This window comes from Neoarius graeffei, chromosome 28, assembly GCF_027579695.1.
Source record: "Neoarius graeffei isolate fNeoGra1 chromosome 28, fNeoGra1.pri, whole genome shotgun sequence".
NCBI classification, from domain to species: Eukaryota; Metazoa; Chordata; class Actinopteri; order Siluriformes; family Ariidae; genus Neoarius; species Neoarius graeffei.
Window position 1 is genome coordinate 24647978 of NC_083596.1, and position 18318 is coordinate 24666295.

The following is an 18318-nucleotide window of genomic DNA, read 5'->3' on the forward strand; positions in this document are numbered from 1 at the left end:
CATGGGCAAATATATAGAAATAATATCACCTTCTTTCAATGTCCTTATTTATTCATAATTTTGCTCCACTAATACAATTCCATTTTAAGCCAAACTCTAAGAAAGCTTGTGTACCTAACTGCCAGATTTAATTGTCATAGTCCAGTTGTGCCTCTTTCTCATTCCTCTTGTCTCAGCTGTTTCCTCTCCCTTTTGTTTCTTGTCTGTCTCTCTGGGTGTGGCTCTCCTGCTTTCCTGCTGTGGCCAGTCAACTCCTGCTGCAAATCTGTCTGCACAACTGCAATCCATCCAGCAATCAAGCTCCAGCAGTATATACACCCTGATTCTGCAATCCAGTCTTCGCCAGATCATTCAGTCTACTTGTAATCCACTGCCTTCCTGTTACCAGTCTGCCAGACACCCCAGTCTGCCAACTGGTCTTCATTCCTGCTCTGCCTGTCCACTCAGCTCTCCTGGAAAACCTCTGTGCTGTATCCGAAATCGCTCACTACTCACTATATAGTGGACTATATAGTGAGCTCGCCATTTTGTAGTGATGTCTGAATGTATAGTGAGGATTATTACACCCTATATAGTGGACTCATAGTATCCTACAATGCATCGTGAAAAGTAGTGCACAACCGATTGTCACTAAACAAGTAATATATACCATCATGCATTGCGATCACACTGAAAGAATGACAATAATATTGTAGTGTGTTGTGGGTCAATGGATGGAGGAAGAAACACATTATAAATGGACATTCAAATACAATTAAAAATAATAAGAGAACAGAAAATAAGCTAAAATAGAATAAGACAGATAAAATACAAGAATAAAAGTTATAGTGCAAAGCAGAGTGTTAATCAAAAGCCTCAAATTTGATTTAATAAAAGGCAGTGGCAAAGAAGAAAGTATTCAGCCTTGATTTAAGACAACTGAAAGATGCAGCAGACACAAAGTAATTTGTATTTATTAATGTGGGAAATACGCTCAATATAATATGTCTATCCATCCATTATCCGTAACCACTTATCCTGTGCAGGATCATGGGCAAGCTGGAGCCTATCCCAGCTGGCAACAAATACTCACCATATGAGACAACTTGATGGGAAGGTCCAATTTCCCAGTTTCACAGTGTGAGAAAATTTTTACAAGGTTGTAGTTACACTGTTCACTGAAGTTGTTGCTTATGCGACTATGGCAAATAAGCCTACATTTAACAACATCCATCCATTATCTGTAACCGCTTATCCTGTGCAGGGTTGCGAGCAAGCTGGAGCCTATCCCAGCTGACTATGGGCGAGAGGTGGGGTACACCCAGAACAAGTCGCCAGGTCATCGCAGGACTGACACAAAGAGACAACCATTCACACTCACATTCACACCTACAGTTGATTTAGAACCACCAATTAGCCTAACCTGCATGTCTTTGGACTGTGGGGGAAACCCGAGCACCCGAAGGAAACCCACGCAGACACGGGGAGAACATGCAAACTCCACACAGAAAGGCCCCCATCAGCCACTGGGCTCAAACCTAGAACCTTCTTGCTGTGAGGTGACAGTGCTAACCAATACACCACTGTCCCACCGTATAATATGTATTCATTACATGCATGTATTTATTATTTTGAAAACCCACCAGGCAACTAATTTGGCATGTTTTAATTGGGCAACAGTAATGACGTAAATAACGGTGCGGCAGAGTAGTGTCTGAAAGTGTTTTTTCATTTTACCAATGAGCTCACTATATAGTCCTCTATACAGAATTCCCTAGATAGTGAGTAGGGAGTAGTGAATGAGTGAGTGATTTCAGACACAGCGATGATCTTCTGCTTGCTTTTGTTCAAAAATCAACCTTACATGCTGAACTGCTAGTCTTGCATCTCGCTTTTGGGTCCAGTCATTTCTACGCACTTAACATTAATGTCTAATGATTGGCTTTTACAAAACTTTAGACACTATGGAAGTTTTGGCAATAGTAGTAATAATTATGAACTTTGATACAGGGTTTTTGAGGATCAATTTTTAAGTTTTGGAACCGGATTGTTTTTATTGACAATAGGACTAGTTTTGTCTTGTTCTGAATGGCCATTAGGCTGGTTTTGTGTATGGCAACCCAGCTCAGCATCAAAGTGTAATTTGTTTCCTTTCAATAATGAACGTTTATCTAGGCCAGGGCTTTTCAAAGTGTGGGAGAGTCAGCCCCTCCTCGGAGAGCAAATAAACAACAGCGCCCCCCCTCACAATTTTTGTTGTTGCTATACTTAATGTTCCATTCGTATTTTTAAAAAATGGTTGTTGTACACATTTTTATTTTTTTCTTTTTCACATTTTAAACATCTGTGCTTTTTAAAACATCTTGTTTTACACATTTTAAACATCTCATAGCATCGTTAGCTAGCACCTCTTGGCAGACAACACACTTGGCAGTGGAGCATCTTCAGATCCAGTCCATGAAAATCCTAGTCTGGCTAACGAAACTTCAAAGCTCTGCGAGTTCGCAACAGCCCCCTGTGTTGCGTCATACTTAGGATGGGCAGGCCCAGGCTATGAAAATCCAAACTTTAAATAATTGTGGTCATACTTCCTGCTTTTATCAGTCCCCCCAGGATTTTGTGGGCCTTTTTTGTGATTGTTGCGGGCTAAAATGTCTGATGTTGCGGGGGGTTTTCCAAAAAATTGCGATGAAAGTTGCGGTGTTTTTTAGGTTTTTGTTGCGATTTACATTGAGGGAGGAAGTGAAAGTTGTGAGAAATTGTTGCGATTTTCTCTTTTTGTGATTAAAATTGAGTGATATGTTAAATATTAAGTCATTACTGAAAAACTATTGATTAAAAAAACAAAGACACTGAGAAATGGTCCTATAAACAACTTTACCAATATAAAAGATTACCAGGACTACAAAAATGCAGAAAAATAGGCTTTACTTATCCAAATGCACCTGTTGGTTCAAAAGTTAAAGTGCATAGAACCTCACAGCACAACATGAAGTTACCTTAAAATATAATATAAATGCCTCAGCTTTCATGTAAGAAAAAAAACTATTAATACTAGTACTGTATGCAGGCAGTCTCTCCTGAAGACTAAATTAAACAATAATTATAAACTAATAAAATAAATGGCTCAGGCTTCATAGAAGAAAAAAACAATTTGAACAGAATCTCACAGTATGATGCTGAAGCTGCCTAAACAATGGAAAATAAAAGACCATTTTGGCAAAAATGTTGGCATCCATTAATTTCTTGTATTAACTAAAAAAAATAATGTAAAGTGCACACAGTCCTTCACTGTAAACATAACACACTTTCAGTAACAGAATTTAAGCCTACATAAACACTGACTCGCACATGCAGTGTTGCCAGATACTGCTGACGTTTTCCAGTCCAAAATATGTTCAAAACCCACGAAAATCCACTTGAAACCACCCAATCTGGCAACACTGCGTGCATGCTGCTTCTCTTGAACGTATACACGGAAGGAAGGCGGAAGGTAGTTTGTCGACGTCACCTCAAGACGACGCCAATGATTGGTCAAATTTGCGGGAAGGTTGCAGTGATTGGATATAATTGCAACACCGCCCTGAATTCGCGGGGATTGGTTGAATTTGCGTTGAAGTTGCAAATCGCAACATCCTGGAGGCTCCATTTTTTTGCTTGGCCCAGACTTTGTCTCCTCACTCACTGTAGCTTTAGGTACTAAAAATCGATCCATTTTGTCTCTGGTAAAGGCTAGCTGAAGTTCGCTAAATGTCCGCAATAGTAACTTATTCTGGTTTATTTTTCCTCACGTTGCGCCCCCCTTAAGAACTCTGGCGCCCCCCAGGGGAGGCATGCCCCACACTTTGAAAAGCCCTGATATAGACTAATTCTGAATGACTGTCATAAAATATTGGTGCTAAAAACAGAGAGGTGTTAAATACAGAAAACACTGTAACCTTATTACTCTTATTAGCTCTTTACTCTACACTCTCCCAGTCACACGCGCACATACACAAGCATTCTGGTTGGGGAGAGAGCTCCCTTCCGCTGCTCTCCCTCTCCTCTTATAGGGCGCGGTCACTGGGGAAGACACACAAACACACATTAATTCCCGTCAGGTGCAGTGATTCTGCCACTTACCTTCCCTGACTCCGCCCTCCATTCACAGACTGACGCTCGGCCATGCCCCCGCTGCCACAATGATACATTTTGGGTATTTGATATGGTGAAATAGAACAATAGGACACAATGGGAAAATCAAGAACACACCGGAAAGATGAGAATAACGGCGGTGGTAAAAGAACAGCGACTGTACCGGCTGAAGGTCACGCGGGTCTCTGCTGCGGCGCACGAGCAATGGGACATCACTACCGCACCGGACCAGTGGCGGCTGGTAGTCTTTCAAACAGGGGAGGCTGGTCGGTTACAATATTTCCAGATTTTAAAAGAAAAAAGAAAAAACATCAATTTTGCCCATACTCTTACCTCTGATCTGGCTGATTGTTGGCAGGGTCACAAACTGTGAAATAACAGGTTCTTTTGGCCCATTAGCCTATGTCCAATATACATGATGGTGGTGTTGGGGGGTATATTATAACATTTTATATTTTAAAATTGTGGCATGTTGTTTAAAAATTGATCATTATTGAAAGCAGCTCTTTGTCAGGAACCTCAGCAGTAACAGCAGAGTGTTCTGGAATAGGCACAAGCACTGACCTTGGGGAGCCAAACATAGAGCTGGGTGCCACACATTTCATTCAATGACACTTTCCCTATATTTTACTTATTTTGACTGAGAAATGTTTTATTGACAATTTTGATAACCCTTCACTTTTAATCCAAGTCTGTAGTGTGAAATGTTCTCAGCTGTGTTTTTGTTTAAAAATGTTTTCCAAATTGTAGCTGTGTTTAATTCATATCCAGAGAAATATATATTCCAATATAATATACTCAGCATAAACATTTTAAATAGATTCTATATTTTTGGTCCATCCATGACATATTACTAAAGTAGCCTATTTACTGTTGTTGATGTGGGTCACTTGCTGTTAGCCAATTCACTTTCTCGTACCAGGAGAGCTGAAAGGAACGAGTATTATTCCCTACCTTTTTCACCAAGTCAATTTGAGGCGTTGGTCTACCCTGCTCATTATCTCATCTCATCTCATTATCTCTAGCCGCTTTATCCTTCTACAGGGTCGCAGGCAAGCTGGAGCCTATCCCAGCTGACTATGGGCGAAAGGCGGGGTACACCCTGGACAAGTCGCCAGGTCATCACAGGGCTGACACATAGATACAGACAACCATTCACACTCACATTCACACCTACGGTCAATTTAGAGTCACCAGTTAACCTAACCTGCATGTCTTTGGACTGTGGGGGAAACCGGAGCACCCGGAGGAAACCCACACGGACACGGGGAGAACATGCAAACTCCACACAGAAAGGCCCTCGCCGGCCCCGGGGCTCGAACCCAGGACCTTCTTGCTGTGAGGTGACAGCGCTAACCACTACACCACCGTGCTGCCCCCTGCTCATTAATTTTAATTTTTTCCTCGAAAGGAAGACTGGCAAATGGCTTTGCCAAAATTAAATCAACAATGCTTGGCATCCGTGCGCAGTTTTCTTGCTAGCTGACTAGCCCCCCTCAAGTTCAAGTCCAGTCACTCAAATAAACGAAATTTCTGGAACTAAGATAGCAAACTTGACAACACTATTTACACTTTATTTACAATGAAAATATATCTCATCTCATCTCATTATCTCTAGCCGCTTTATCCTTCTACAGGGTCGCAGGCAAGCTGGAGCCTATCCCAGCTGACTACGGGCGAAAGGCGGGGTACACCCTGGACAAGTCGCCAGGTCATCACAGGGCCAACACATAGACACAGACAACCATTCACACTCACATTCACACCTACGGTCAATTTAGAGTCACCAGTTAACCTAACCTGCATGTCTTTGGACTGTGGGGGAAACCGGAGCACCCGGAGGAAACCCACACGGACATGGGGAGAACATGCAAACTCCACACAGAAAGGCCCTCGCCGGCCCCGGGGCTCGAACCCAGGACCTTCTTGCTGTGAGGTGACAGCGCTAACCACTACACCACCGTGCTGCCCCCTGCTCATTAATTTTAATTTTTTCCTCGAAAGGAAGACTGGCAAATGGCTTTGCCAAAATTAAATCAACAATGCTTGGCATCCGTGCGCAGCTTTCTTGCTAGCTGACTAGCCCCCCTCAAGTTCAAGTCCAGTCACTCAAATAAACGAAATTTCTGGAACTAAGATAGCAAACTTGACAACACTGTATTTACACTTTATTTACAATGAAAATATATACAAACTAAAAAAGCTGGTAGAAACCGTATGTAATGAATGAAATCGAAATGTAAGCTGATCTCTTACAATACACCACACCACTTGCGAATCCGCATGGGACTGAACTGAGATTCACCGCTGCCTGTCGATATTTGAAACGAGCTGTCAATCAAAGAAAATATCCGGCCGCTTTCACCAATCACCAGTCTCCTCGCGGAAACTGCCATGTCCCTCCCACTGTGAGGCTCGGAGTCCGTAGGCGGGCATTTTCGCAGTATTTGTCCAATAACCGTCTTGCATTTTGAGATTGAAAAGCGCATAGCTCCCAAATGCCATTGAAGTCCACTGAGGCTGGGAGTCCGTGGGCGGGCATTTTCACAGTATTTGTCCAATAACCGTCTTGCATTTTGAGATTGAAAAGCGCATAGCTCTCAAATGCCATTGAAGTCCACTGAGGCTGGGAGTCCGGTGGGCGGGCGTTTTCGCAGTATTTGTCCAATAATCATCTTGCATTTTGAGATTGAAAAGCACATAGCTCCCAAATGCCATTGAAGTCCACTGAGGCTGGGCTGCATCGCGCTGTCACAAGGGGGAAAAACTCATGCACACATTAGGCGAACTGGGGAAAGTTATAATGGAATGATTTCGCACTGTAGTTGGGTTGAGCACATATATTTCTATGATTCTGGATCTGAAATAGCAATGTTATAAGGTCGGCTATAACATAAGCCTAGCGCAATTCATGCTACACGATGTTCGTCATTTTTAGAGGAGGCTGAGCCTCCCTCGTTGCCTTAGAGCAATCGCCTGTGCACCGGACGGAGCGTGAAGCAGGGGCAGGGCAAAATGACTGGCCGTAAATTATCAAAAGTTCGATCTAAATTGACCATGGTTGCAAAATATTGGCCAAAAATACGCAAACACTACGAAATATGAAAGTAAGATGAAAAAGAAACATTCTATTGCCTTATACTGCAAGACTAAAACAAAATAAAGCTGTCAAAACTCACCTTTTCAGTGATAACGTCTGAACAGATCACCCGCGTAACAGAAAGACCGCAAATGGAAGCACGATCAACTTCTAACTGTTGGAGTGGAAAATTCCATTCTGCACATGCAAATTGTTAATGTGTGTCCTTCCCCGCACACAAATAACACGCTACAGTAAAAAATAGACCACAACTCATTTTATAGCTCAGAAATTCATACAAGACCAGCTACCATCGTAACATATTCTGTAAGAAACATTCTATACCTAACTTTCAGCTTTCGTTTTAAAAAACAAAATCGCAGAGTTATAAGTAAATGTTTATATGGTGTAGTGATTTTAAGTTCCTACTTTTGGTGAGGTAGTGACCTTGACCCTGAGGCTTTCTGTTTAGATCAAAACACATGATCGTATTGGTTTTGGGTCTGCGGAAAATGGAGTTACAATGGTGATCAAATATTTTGCATGATGTTTTATTACGGTTATGGTTATTCTATGAGCGCACCAATGCCTAGGTGTATAAAGTTACAACTTAAAATACAATTAGTGATAACTGTAGACTTTTCAGTGGGCTACAACCTTTTTAAGGGAATGCGATGTAGTCAACCATTTATCATGTCCCAGATCAAACCACCATTTTTCCACAAATTTTCAGAATTTTTGCCAAATTCTGAATAGAGTATTCACATCAAAGATTTAGTTTTATCTGTACAGTATTATTTCTTTCATCATTTTATTTCAAATTAAAACCAACATCACCATTCAAAACCGTATAGTTTATTGACTGTGAGTATATTTAGTGGGGTACCCCCACAGTACCCAGTTTCTAAGACAGACTCATATACTTATACTTGGTATATCTGTGAATCCAACAACTGGGATCTGCAACATATTAATAAAACTTAATTAGGTTTACATGCATTACCCAATGAGTTACACTGCTCCATCTTGTCTTAGATTTCATCAGAGGCAGAGCATCAGAAGTAGCTGAGTATTAAGCTCCTTTAACATCTGCTTGGAAGCACTTGTGTCAGCCCCGCCCTAGTCCACTCAAGCAGTCAGTCCTGTATCCGATAAAAACATTTTCAAATGTTATTTCCAGGGAGGCTCATCTAGTTACTAAATATATGGGATCACGCAATGTTTCATAAAACATGTCCAGATTTATCCAGTCTCCCCTTAACACAATCAAACAACTTACTACATTTAACTTACACAGAATATGCTTCACAATTTCTGGCACAGAACATGTATTACACAGCCTACTTTGAGTCTCATCTATAACTGCCAAAACTGAATTTATTCATGACGGGCTAACCAGCTAACCAGAGCTTTAATTCTATTCTTTGTTCTTTCCAGTAACATTTTGTTCAGTACTACTACTGCCTGCACTATGACACAATTTAGCTGTGCTACTATTATCCTACATCTGTTACCATTTATTTATTTATTTACATTTCACTTTATTACTTATTCTTACTGATAACATACACTATATTGCCAAAAGTATGTGTATACCTAACCAATTACACCTGAAAATCCCATTATATAAGGGATAATGTACAGCAAGCTGGTCATTATGGTGAAATAAATCACAGCGTGATACAGGACCCTGACATAAAGTGGAGGGGTCTTGGGTCACCCTGAAGGGATTTATTTTGTGATAATGACTGGCTCGCTGTACATTATCCCACTTATTACACAGTTGCTTATTAAAGAAATCAATAATTTAATGCAAAATACTGATTTAAAAATTATTTTATTGCTTCCACTAATGATGTGGTCCTTTTCTGTCTTTATGGAGCTTGCTTTGTGGATATGCAGGAGCATTGTCTTTTTGGAACAGGTTTGGGTCCCTTAGTTTCAGTGAAGGGACATCTTAATATTACAGCATAGAAAGACATTCTAGACAATTGTGTGCTTCAAATTAGTTGTCTGAATTTGGCAGCACATATGATGAGAAAGTGAATAAAAGTATTTTGATTCATTTGTGCATTGTTTGTGCACAAAATAAAAAAAAATGTGCTCAAACAAATTGAAATAAATTAACTGTTAAATGTTTTCACTGTTAAATGTTTTGACACCACCCAGCACATGTTTGGAGTCATCTGAGGGCTAATGGGGTGCTGTCACATCATTAAAACAGTAAACAGTTAATTTTTTAAAAACTGTTTGAACGCAATTTTGTGTGTGTGTGTGTGTGTGTGTGTGTGTGTGTGTGTGTGTGTGTGTGTACAAATGTGCACAAACGGATCGAAATACTTTTATTCATGTACAGTGCTCAGCGTAAATGAGTACACCCCCTTTGAAAAGTAACATTTTAAACAATATCTCAATGAACACAAACAATTTCCAAAATGTTGAAAAGACAAAGTTTTACATAACATCTGTTTAACTTATAACATGAAAGTAAGGTTAATAATATAAACTTAGATTACACATTTTTCAGTTTTACTCAAATTAGGGTGGTGCAAAAATGAGTACACCCCACAACAAAAACTACTACATCTAGTACTTTGTATGGCCTCCATGATTTTTAATGACAGCACCAAGTCTTCTAGGCATGGAATGAACAAGTTGGCGACATTTTGCAACATCAATCTTTTTCCATTCTTCAACAATGACCTCTTTTAGTGACTGGATGCTGGATGGAGAGTGATGCTCAACTTGTCTCTTCAGAATTCCCCATAGATGTTCGATTGGGTTCAGATCAGGAGAGATACTTGGCCACTGAATCACTTTCACCCTGTTCTTCTTCAGAAATCCAACAGTGGCCTTAGATGTGTGTTTAGGATCACTGTCATGTTGGAAAAGTGCACGATGACCAAGGGCACGGAGTGATGGTAGCATCTTCTCTTTCAGTATAGAGCAATACATCTGTGAATTCATGATGCCATCAATGAAATGCAGCTCCCCGACACCAGCAGCACTCATGCAGCCCCACATAAGGACACTGCCACCACCATGTTTCACTGTAGGCACCATGCATTTTTCTTTGTATTCCTCACCTTATTCAAAACTGAAATTAAAAGGGTTTTTTTTTTAGAATTTTCAAAACTTTGAAACAAAGAAAGGAATTGCTCAGTATTCAATATTCTGCATTGTATCTAGATCATGATTTAAATTTTAGAAAATATATGACATTGACCAAGCACTTCAGCCGATGGATTTGATGAATTGCCAGGTTTTACACAAACTTGTGGAGTACAGGCCAGCTTAAGTGCATGCTGTCATTAAAGCAAAAGGGAGACATGTTAAATATTAAGAAATTTTGAAATTCATGTAAGTATTTAAAATATTCTACATTTCACTCCAATGTTAAAGTAAATTTTCACAAAGGGTCTCCAATTTTTAGTCAAAGTCTTGTCTCATGTTTGGACCTATATGTACCGTATATACAAGCATCATAAAAGAAGTGGACTTACATTAAATTTGTAATTTAAAAATCCTCTTGAACACAGATGCTTCGTATTTTCCATAAAACAAACACATTAAAATTAGCAGCTGTGCAAAATCCGGTCTTTAATAAATGTAATTATGTTGGAATTCTTTGTGGTTTGTTAAGAAAATCAGTGGACTGGGTGAGAATAAGTAAATAGATTGTAGTCCCCCCCCCCCTTTTGTGGCTGTTATTAAATACTAATTTGCACCTGTGTCTGAAAATAAGGGTGTGTACCTGTCTGGGATTTTGGAAGAATGCCCTACCCATTTTCCCCAGACCTCATTCCTCTGTGAGAGTACATGTGTTATGATAACTGAGTGAAAATTAAAGAAAGTCAGCTTATTTAATTCACAGTAGACTCTTAACCTGTGAGGGAGGTGCACTTGTTCTGAGATAAATAGTGAAAGGGAAACCAGAGGAAGAGAAGAGAGAACAAGCAAGACTGGACTATTCATTAACAACAGGTATGATCTTAAATACATGATGAGCTTATAAACATTACATAAATCAAACAGAGAAATAATGTACCAATAACAGTTCATAACATAATTCTCTTTTGCCTTACAGCCTTTACAACACATCTAATATGGCAGGTGAGTGCATTGTTTTGGCTTGCCTGTCTTTTTCATTTTCTTTACTCAAAATTTTGATTTCATTATTTGAAACATTTCGTTTCTTTTTCCCCTGCATTTTTTTTCTACCAAAAAGACAAACCTCTAGTGGAATATCATGCCCCTGTCATGACATATTTCACATCTTGAATGTTTCTGTGAGGAAACATAAACATCAAACTTGCATTCTGATGTGCAACTAAATTTTTTGGGCAGTGATTGAGGACATTGAATGGAGAACCAAGTACTTTTTCAGTACTTGGTTCTCCATTCAATGTCCTCAAAATTCATAACTTTTAGTGTACTGCATGTATGACATTACTTTAGTTATTTACTATCTGCTGAGCTTAGGTAAACTGGCTAGTTATTGTATCTAAACACTAGCTTATATGCATTACACACATCAGTTCACATTAAATTACCTACACTGTAAAACTTTTCACTGTGAATTTACAGTACTTAACTGGCAGCAGCTTCACCAGCAAAGTACTTTTTTGTTTGTTTTTTTGTTTTTTACAGTTCCTTACTGTATTTTAGAATTACAGTATTTTATTAGAAATAACTGTACAGTTCTTTACGGTATTCTTGTAAATTTACAGCACAATGCTGGTCACAGTTTTGTCAGCAAATTACTGTGTATTTACAGTATGTAAGCTGTGTTTGAATGATTCAAACACAGCTTACATACTGTAAATACACAGTAATTTGCTGAACAAAAAAACTGTTAATAATAATAATAATAATAATAATAATAATAATAATAATAATAATAATAATAATAATAATGGGACAATCTTCATTATGTAGTTCCTTCTCAAATATTTTCTGGAAAAAAACAGTGTAACAAGTGACCTGAATAAACCTCAACTCTATGCCTGTTACTGTTTCTTTGCTTCATTCGTTTGAAAGATTTACAATTTTTTATTTAAATGACAGTGCATACAATATTTGGTAACTTGCAGTAACAATTTTTTATTTATTTATTTGTATTTAGAAAAGAACAAACTAGCTGTTTTTAATTAACCTGCTGCAGAACAGCAGCAGTCTAGTTTGCATGAGTATTACAGCAGGGAACTGAATACAAAATGATTTTACTGTTTCTATTTTACTGAACAGTGTAAAACTTGAGCTCCAACAGTTTGAAGAAGAAAAGACACTGGGTTTAGTCACTGAATGAGTGAGTGAGGGAGTAAATAAGTGAACACATGGCTGGGTGAGATAGAGTGTGTGTGTGTGTGTGTGTGTGTGTGTGTGTGTGTGTGTGTGTGTGTATGGAAGAGCAGATAAAGTCCCACTTGAAGTCACTGAGCTTCTTGATAAGTTTCCAGACATACGGATTCACTGACATTGCCTTCTTTTTGACCATCTTCCCGCTCTTCTTGCTCTGCACTTTCTCATGGCATGCTTTTGTGCCCCTCTCAGGATTGATGCCAATGCAGGTCTTGAAAAACATTGCAGGATGAAAAATATTCTTCTTTCAGGTGACATTCATTAATGAATGCAGCGTATCAAGCAAGAATCTGTTCAGTACAAAGTGGTGGTCCAGAATACTGAGCCATGTTATTGTCATATTTCACTATGTATCAATTCACACCACTGATCAAGTTAAAAAGAAGAATGTGATGGAAAGGAAATAGTATCAGCCATATATTGGTCAAGGCAGCAGTAATGTATAGTTGCTGTTCTTGTGTCCGAGGCACCAGTGATTATCAGTAGGTTATTGGACAACATCAATGTATGAAGAAAAGTCAATCATGTCAAGCTGTGTGGTACAGTATGTATGGAAAAAGCATATACCTCTGAATGAATTCCAGTGTGCATGCTGCATCATGTTGATACTGAAGATTGAAATTGTAGTAGTAGGAGAAGACTACAGCAAGCCCCAGAACAAAGGAGGTTCCTGTCATTGGACCTGAAAGAAATATTAGATTATAAACATCAGCGTTACTAGAAATGGCAAAAATAATTGAATCAATCTCTTCTGATAGATTGTATTCATATGGCAAAGTGTGGCAAGTCAATTACTTTAAAATTTAGTTGATAACATGAAAAAGAACATGTTTGACCAGTAGTACTGCTTTAATAAGACATTGCAAAAGTTGTACTTTAGGATATATAACAGTAAAAACATAAATAAAACAATAAACATTCAATCAGTATTGCCTTTTTTGTCATTTTTATTGTTGTTGTCAGCTGTAAATAACTTAGATACCATCTGCTTTTCAACTCTTTATAACAAATGCACTTAAATATTCCTTTGGATTTTTTTTGCCTATAAACGAAGTAGTCTAAATTGTCCAGAATTGCCATTTGTCTAATTTCTAGTGCAATTTGTCTGTCTTAAACACCCACAGAGAGTGCAGCTGTGCATTTTGTATATACATTGAAAATCTCATACTTACCAGCCACAATGAAACATGGGGTGTCAGCCAGTGGGACAGTCAACTGTATAATGGCTGGTGTGGCAGACATCTTAAAAAAAGCACAGTAACAACATGAGTTATTTGACCTTGCAGATGCATGCAGATTGACAAAGAATGAACTAGAATGTTTGAAAAATTATGAATTTTCATATGCTTCACAAATGCAAATTTTGTTTCACAGTTATGACTACGGGCGGCACGGTGGTGTAGTGGTTAGCACTGTCGCCTCACAGCAAGAAGGTCTGGGTTTGAGCCCCATGGCCGACGAGGGCCTTTCTGAGTGGAGTTTGCATGTTCTCCCCGTGTCCGCGTGGGTTTCCTCCGGGTGCTCCGGTTTCCCCCACAGTCCAAAGACATGCAGGTTAGGTTAACTGGTGACTCTAAATTGACTGTAGGTGTGAATGTGAGTGTGAATGGTTGTCTGTGTCTATGTGTCAGCCCTGTGATGACCTGGCGACTTGTCCAGGGTGTACCCCGCCTTTCGCCCGTAGTCAGCTGGGATAGGCTCCAGCTTGCCTGCGACCCTGTAGAACAGGATAAAGTGGCTAGAGATAATGAGATGAGATGAGATCATTTGTCAAACATAAAAAAGCTAAATGAATTGTAATCACTTACTTTTTTCTTTTTTGTGGGGAAGAAATTATGTGGCCAGCAAACCTGACATGGTGATAACCATAATGTACTTTATTATAAAATTAACATAAGCTAACTGTTTGCAATAGTGGCACAAAGAACAAAAATAGTGAATTGGAGCATGGGTCTAAAAAGGTCATATAAAAAAAGTCTTGTCTGGCTCTTATCGCCAATTGTGGAAAACAAAACACTTAGATTTACTACCTCACATTATAGTTATCTTCTAGCAAAATAAAGTGTTGTTTTAATGTTAATGTAAACCAAGAAAACATGCTGACGTGCATTTATTTTAGCTAACTAGTTAACATTAACTAGCATTTACTTATTGAGGTAATTTTAATTCTCTAGCTAATTCTTTTTGCTAATCTGGAAAACACAAAGCACTCAACTTACTACCTCAGCACATTAGTCAGTATGATAAACTATCTTCCAGCAAAAGCAAGAGTTGTTTTAATGTTGTACACTGTATGTAAACTGAGGCAAATGTGCTAATTTTAGCTAGCTCGAACACTGCAAATATGAAACTTTTCAACAACTGTGTTATAACAGTGTTCTAACTGACAGAAAATTAAATTGGAGAAAGTCTCAATTATTTTTTACTTCAATGACAAGGATAATGGCAAAAAAAAATTAAAAAGGCAACTTATTCAGTGGAGGTTGAGGTGTCCATGCAGCTCTGGACACCTGTGACAAAAGGCTGAGGAGGTTATAGTGCCTTTGTGGTGACAGAAACTGGCTGGCAGATGTGCTTCAAAATTGAAATCAACAAAAATAAAACACAAGCTGCAAAACCATCTTTTACAAGAAAATGAAAAGATCTTGTTACATCAGTTAACGTTTAAAATTTTGAGCCCACACTTTTCTTTCACCTTCCCAAGATGCTTAGCTGTTTACAGTAAATTACTGCAATTATTGGCACAAATATTGGTGGTAATCACCTTTTTTCTCCCAGATTTTATTGCACTTTACAGTATGATTAAGACAGCAGAATACTGTTGAGATCCATCCATCCATCCATCCATCCATCCATCCATCCATCCATCCATCCATCCATCCATCCATCCATCTTCTACTGCTTATCCAGATCCTGGTGGTGGGGGTAGCAGCCTGCAGAGCAGCCCAGACTTCCCTCTCCCCGGCCACCTCCACCAGCTCTTCCAGGGGAATACCAAGGCATTCCCAGGCCAGCCGAGAGATCTCTCCAGCGTGTCCTGGTTCTGCCCCGGGGTCTCCTCCCAGCTCTCTAGCACTCCAGCATAAGCTTTCCCAGGGAGGCTGAGAAGTGTGATCCCCCTATAGTTGGAACACACTCTCTGGTCCCCCAAGGGGGACCACCACCCCATTCTGCCAATCCAGAGGCACTGTCCCCGACCTCCACACAATGTTGAAGAGGCGTATCAGCCAAGACAGCCCAACAACATCCAGTGCCTTCAGGAACTCAGGACAAATCTCATCCACCCCCAGAGCCTGGCCACCAAAAAGCTTTTTAACCACCCAGCAACCTCAGCCCCTGTGATGGGCGAGTCCTCCCAAGCACCCTCAGACTCTGCATCCTCCTTGGACAACATGAAGGTGGGATTGAGGAGATCCTCAGAGTTCTCCTTCCACCGTCGGATGATGTCCCAGTTGAGGTCAACAGCACTCCATCATTGCTGTGAACAGTAGGGACGGAGCACTGCTTCCCCCTCCTGAGCCGCCGGATGGTTTGCCAGAATCTCTTCAAGGCTGACAGAAAGTCACTTTCCATGGCCTCACCGAACTCCTCCCATACCCAAGTTTTTGCTTCAGTGACTGCCAGAGCCGCATTCTGCTTGGCCCATCAGTATCTGTCAGTTGCCTCTGGAGACCCACAGGCTAACCAAGCCCAATAGGACTCCTTCTTCAGCCTGACAGCTCCCCTTACCGCAAATGTCCACCACCAGGTTCAGGGATTACTGCCACGACAGGCACCAACAACCTTGCAGCCACAGCTCTGCACGGCCACCTCAGCAATGGAGGTGCAGAACATGGTCCACTCAGACTCAATGTCCCCATCCTCCCCCGGTATGCAGTTGAAGCTTTGCTGATGTGGCAGTTGAAGAGCCGATGGATGGGAGCCTCCACCAGACGTTCCCAGCATACCCTCACTACACGTTTGGGCCTACCAGGTCTGTCTGGCCTCCTCCCCCACCATCTGATCCAGCTCACCACCAGGTAGTGATCAGTTGACAGCTCTGCTCCTCTCTTCACCCAAGTGTCCAAGACATACGGTCGTAGATCAGATGAAATGACTACAAAGTCAATCATCGATATACAGCCTAGGGTGTCCTCATGCCACGTGCACTTATGGACACCCTTGTGCTCAAACATGGTGTTCGTTATGGCCAAACCATGCATGGCACAGAAGTCCAACAACTGAACAACGCTCGGGTTCAGATCCGGCAGGCCGTTCCTTCCAATCACATCCCTCCAGGTCTCACTGTCATTGCCCACATGAGTGTTGAAGTCCCCCAGTAAAACAATGGAGTCCCCTCGTGGTGCACTGTCTAGCACCCCACTTCAAGGAGGGACTGTTGAGATTTCACTGTAAATTTATATCAAAGTTTTACAGTGTAATTTTAATTATTGAGTTGTAGTGACAGATCTGTCAATTCTCTGCCAAACTCTCATATGGTCAACAGAACAACATGAGGGTTAAGAATATGCTATCTTGATTGTCATCCTGGTGAAAGGGTTTTTTTTTCAGGAATTTGCAATGATAATGTTGTCTACATTCATGACTATTTGTGTGGAGATATGGATATTTGAAATGTGTAGGAAGCTGAATACTGTATAACATAATTGACTCATGGCTCCGAACACAAGACACATATTGTCAACTGTAAACATCCACCTGCAAAAAAATTAGTCAGATTTTTGTATTTCTATTTCTGCCATGAGCAGCATGAAAGGCAATTCCCCTTCTGACTGGACAGGACACATTCCTGCAAGATCTCAGCTGTATTATCCTTTTTGTTTTAGGCTAATAAATATATATGATTCAAACTTTTGCTTTTCTTTTAAACAGATGCCAGCTTTGCAACAGAGTTCCTGCAGGCTCACAATGAATACCGTTTAAAGCATCAAGCACTGCCTCTTACACTGGATTCCAATCTAAATAGTTCTGCTCAGGTATGGGCTAATCATCTGTTGTCAGTCAGAACCCTAAAACATAGCAGTACCAACCTTGGAGAGAACCTGTACTATAAATATAGCTCACCACCCAAAAAAGTTACAGGTAGGTAACAGGTTGACTGATTACTGGTTGGTTGCTAGTCTTTCATGGCCTTTTAGATGTCATGAAGTTATGTTTTTCAACAGGGCGTATAGCAGTAGACAGCTGGTACAATGAAATTAAGAACTATAACTTCACAAGACCAGGATTCAGCTCTGGAACAGGTAAACCAACATAAAAGCACTGTCTTGCAGTCATTATCAGAAAAAGCAGCTGAGATGGAGATCACATTGGTAGCTAAATGTATACTGAATTTATAGTCATAGTGGTTGTACCCCTTTTTTAACATACTGTATCTTTTAATAAAAACATTGACAAAAGAACAAACAGCTTTATGGTTTCATGTAAATTATATATTGACACATACTTTTGTTGGCTGATAAGGCCACTTCACGCAGGTGGTATGGAAGGACTCTAAGCAACTGGGTGTCGGGGTGGCCACAGATGGGACTACAACCATTGTGGTGGGCCACTACTCACCAGCAGGCAATATCACCAATGCTGGCTACTTTGAGAAGAACGTCCTACCAATATTATTACCAAAGAACCAAGATAATCCAGTGTTGGTGAAGAAGCACTTTAGTTAAAGTTAGTATGATCACTGTCTCTGAAAATGGTGAACCACATTCTTTATAAATAATTCTCTGTGCAATAATTTTTAGATAAGCAATTAAGACAAATAAATG

At 40.1% G+C, this 18318-nt stretch overlaps 1 protein-coding gene across 1 annotated transcript; it reads left to right on the forward strand.

Annotated features, from left to right (window-relative positions):
* The first annotated feature begins 11091 nt into the window (after window positions 1-11091).
* glipr2 (GLI pathogenesis-related 2) lies at window positions 11092-18219 on the forward strand. Its single transcript, XM_060912214.1, has 5 exons — window positions 11092-11176; window positions 11280-11305; window positions 17426-17635; window positions 17719-17796; window positions 18017-18219. The coding sequence occupies exons 2-5, from the start codon at window positions 11299-11301 to the stop codon at window positions 18217-18219; spliced, it is 498 nt and encodes a 165-aa protein (XP_060768197.1). The 5' UTR covers window positions 11092-11176; window positions 11280-11298.
* Window positions 18220-18318: the final 99 nt, after the last annotated feature.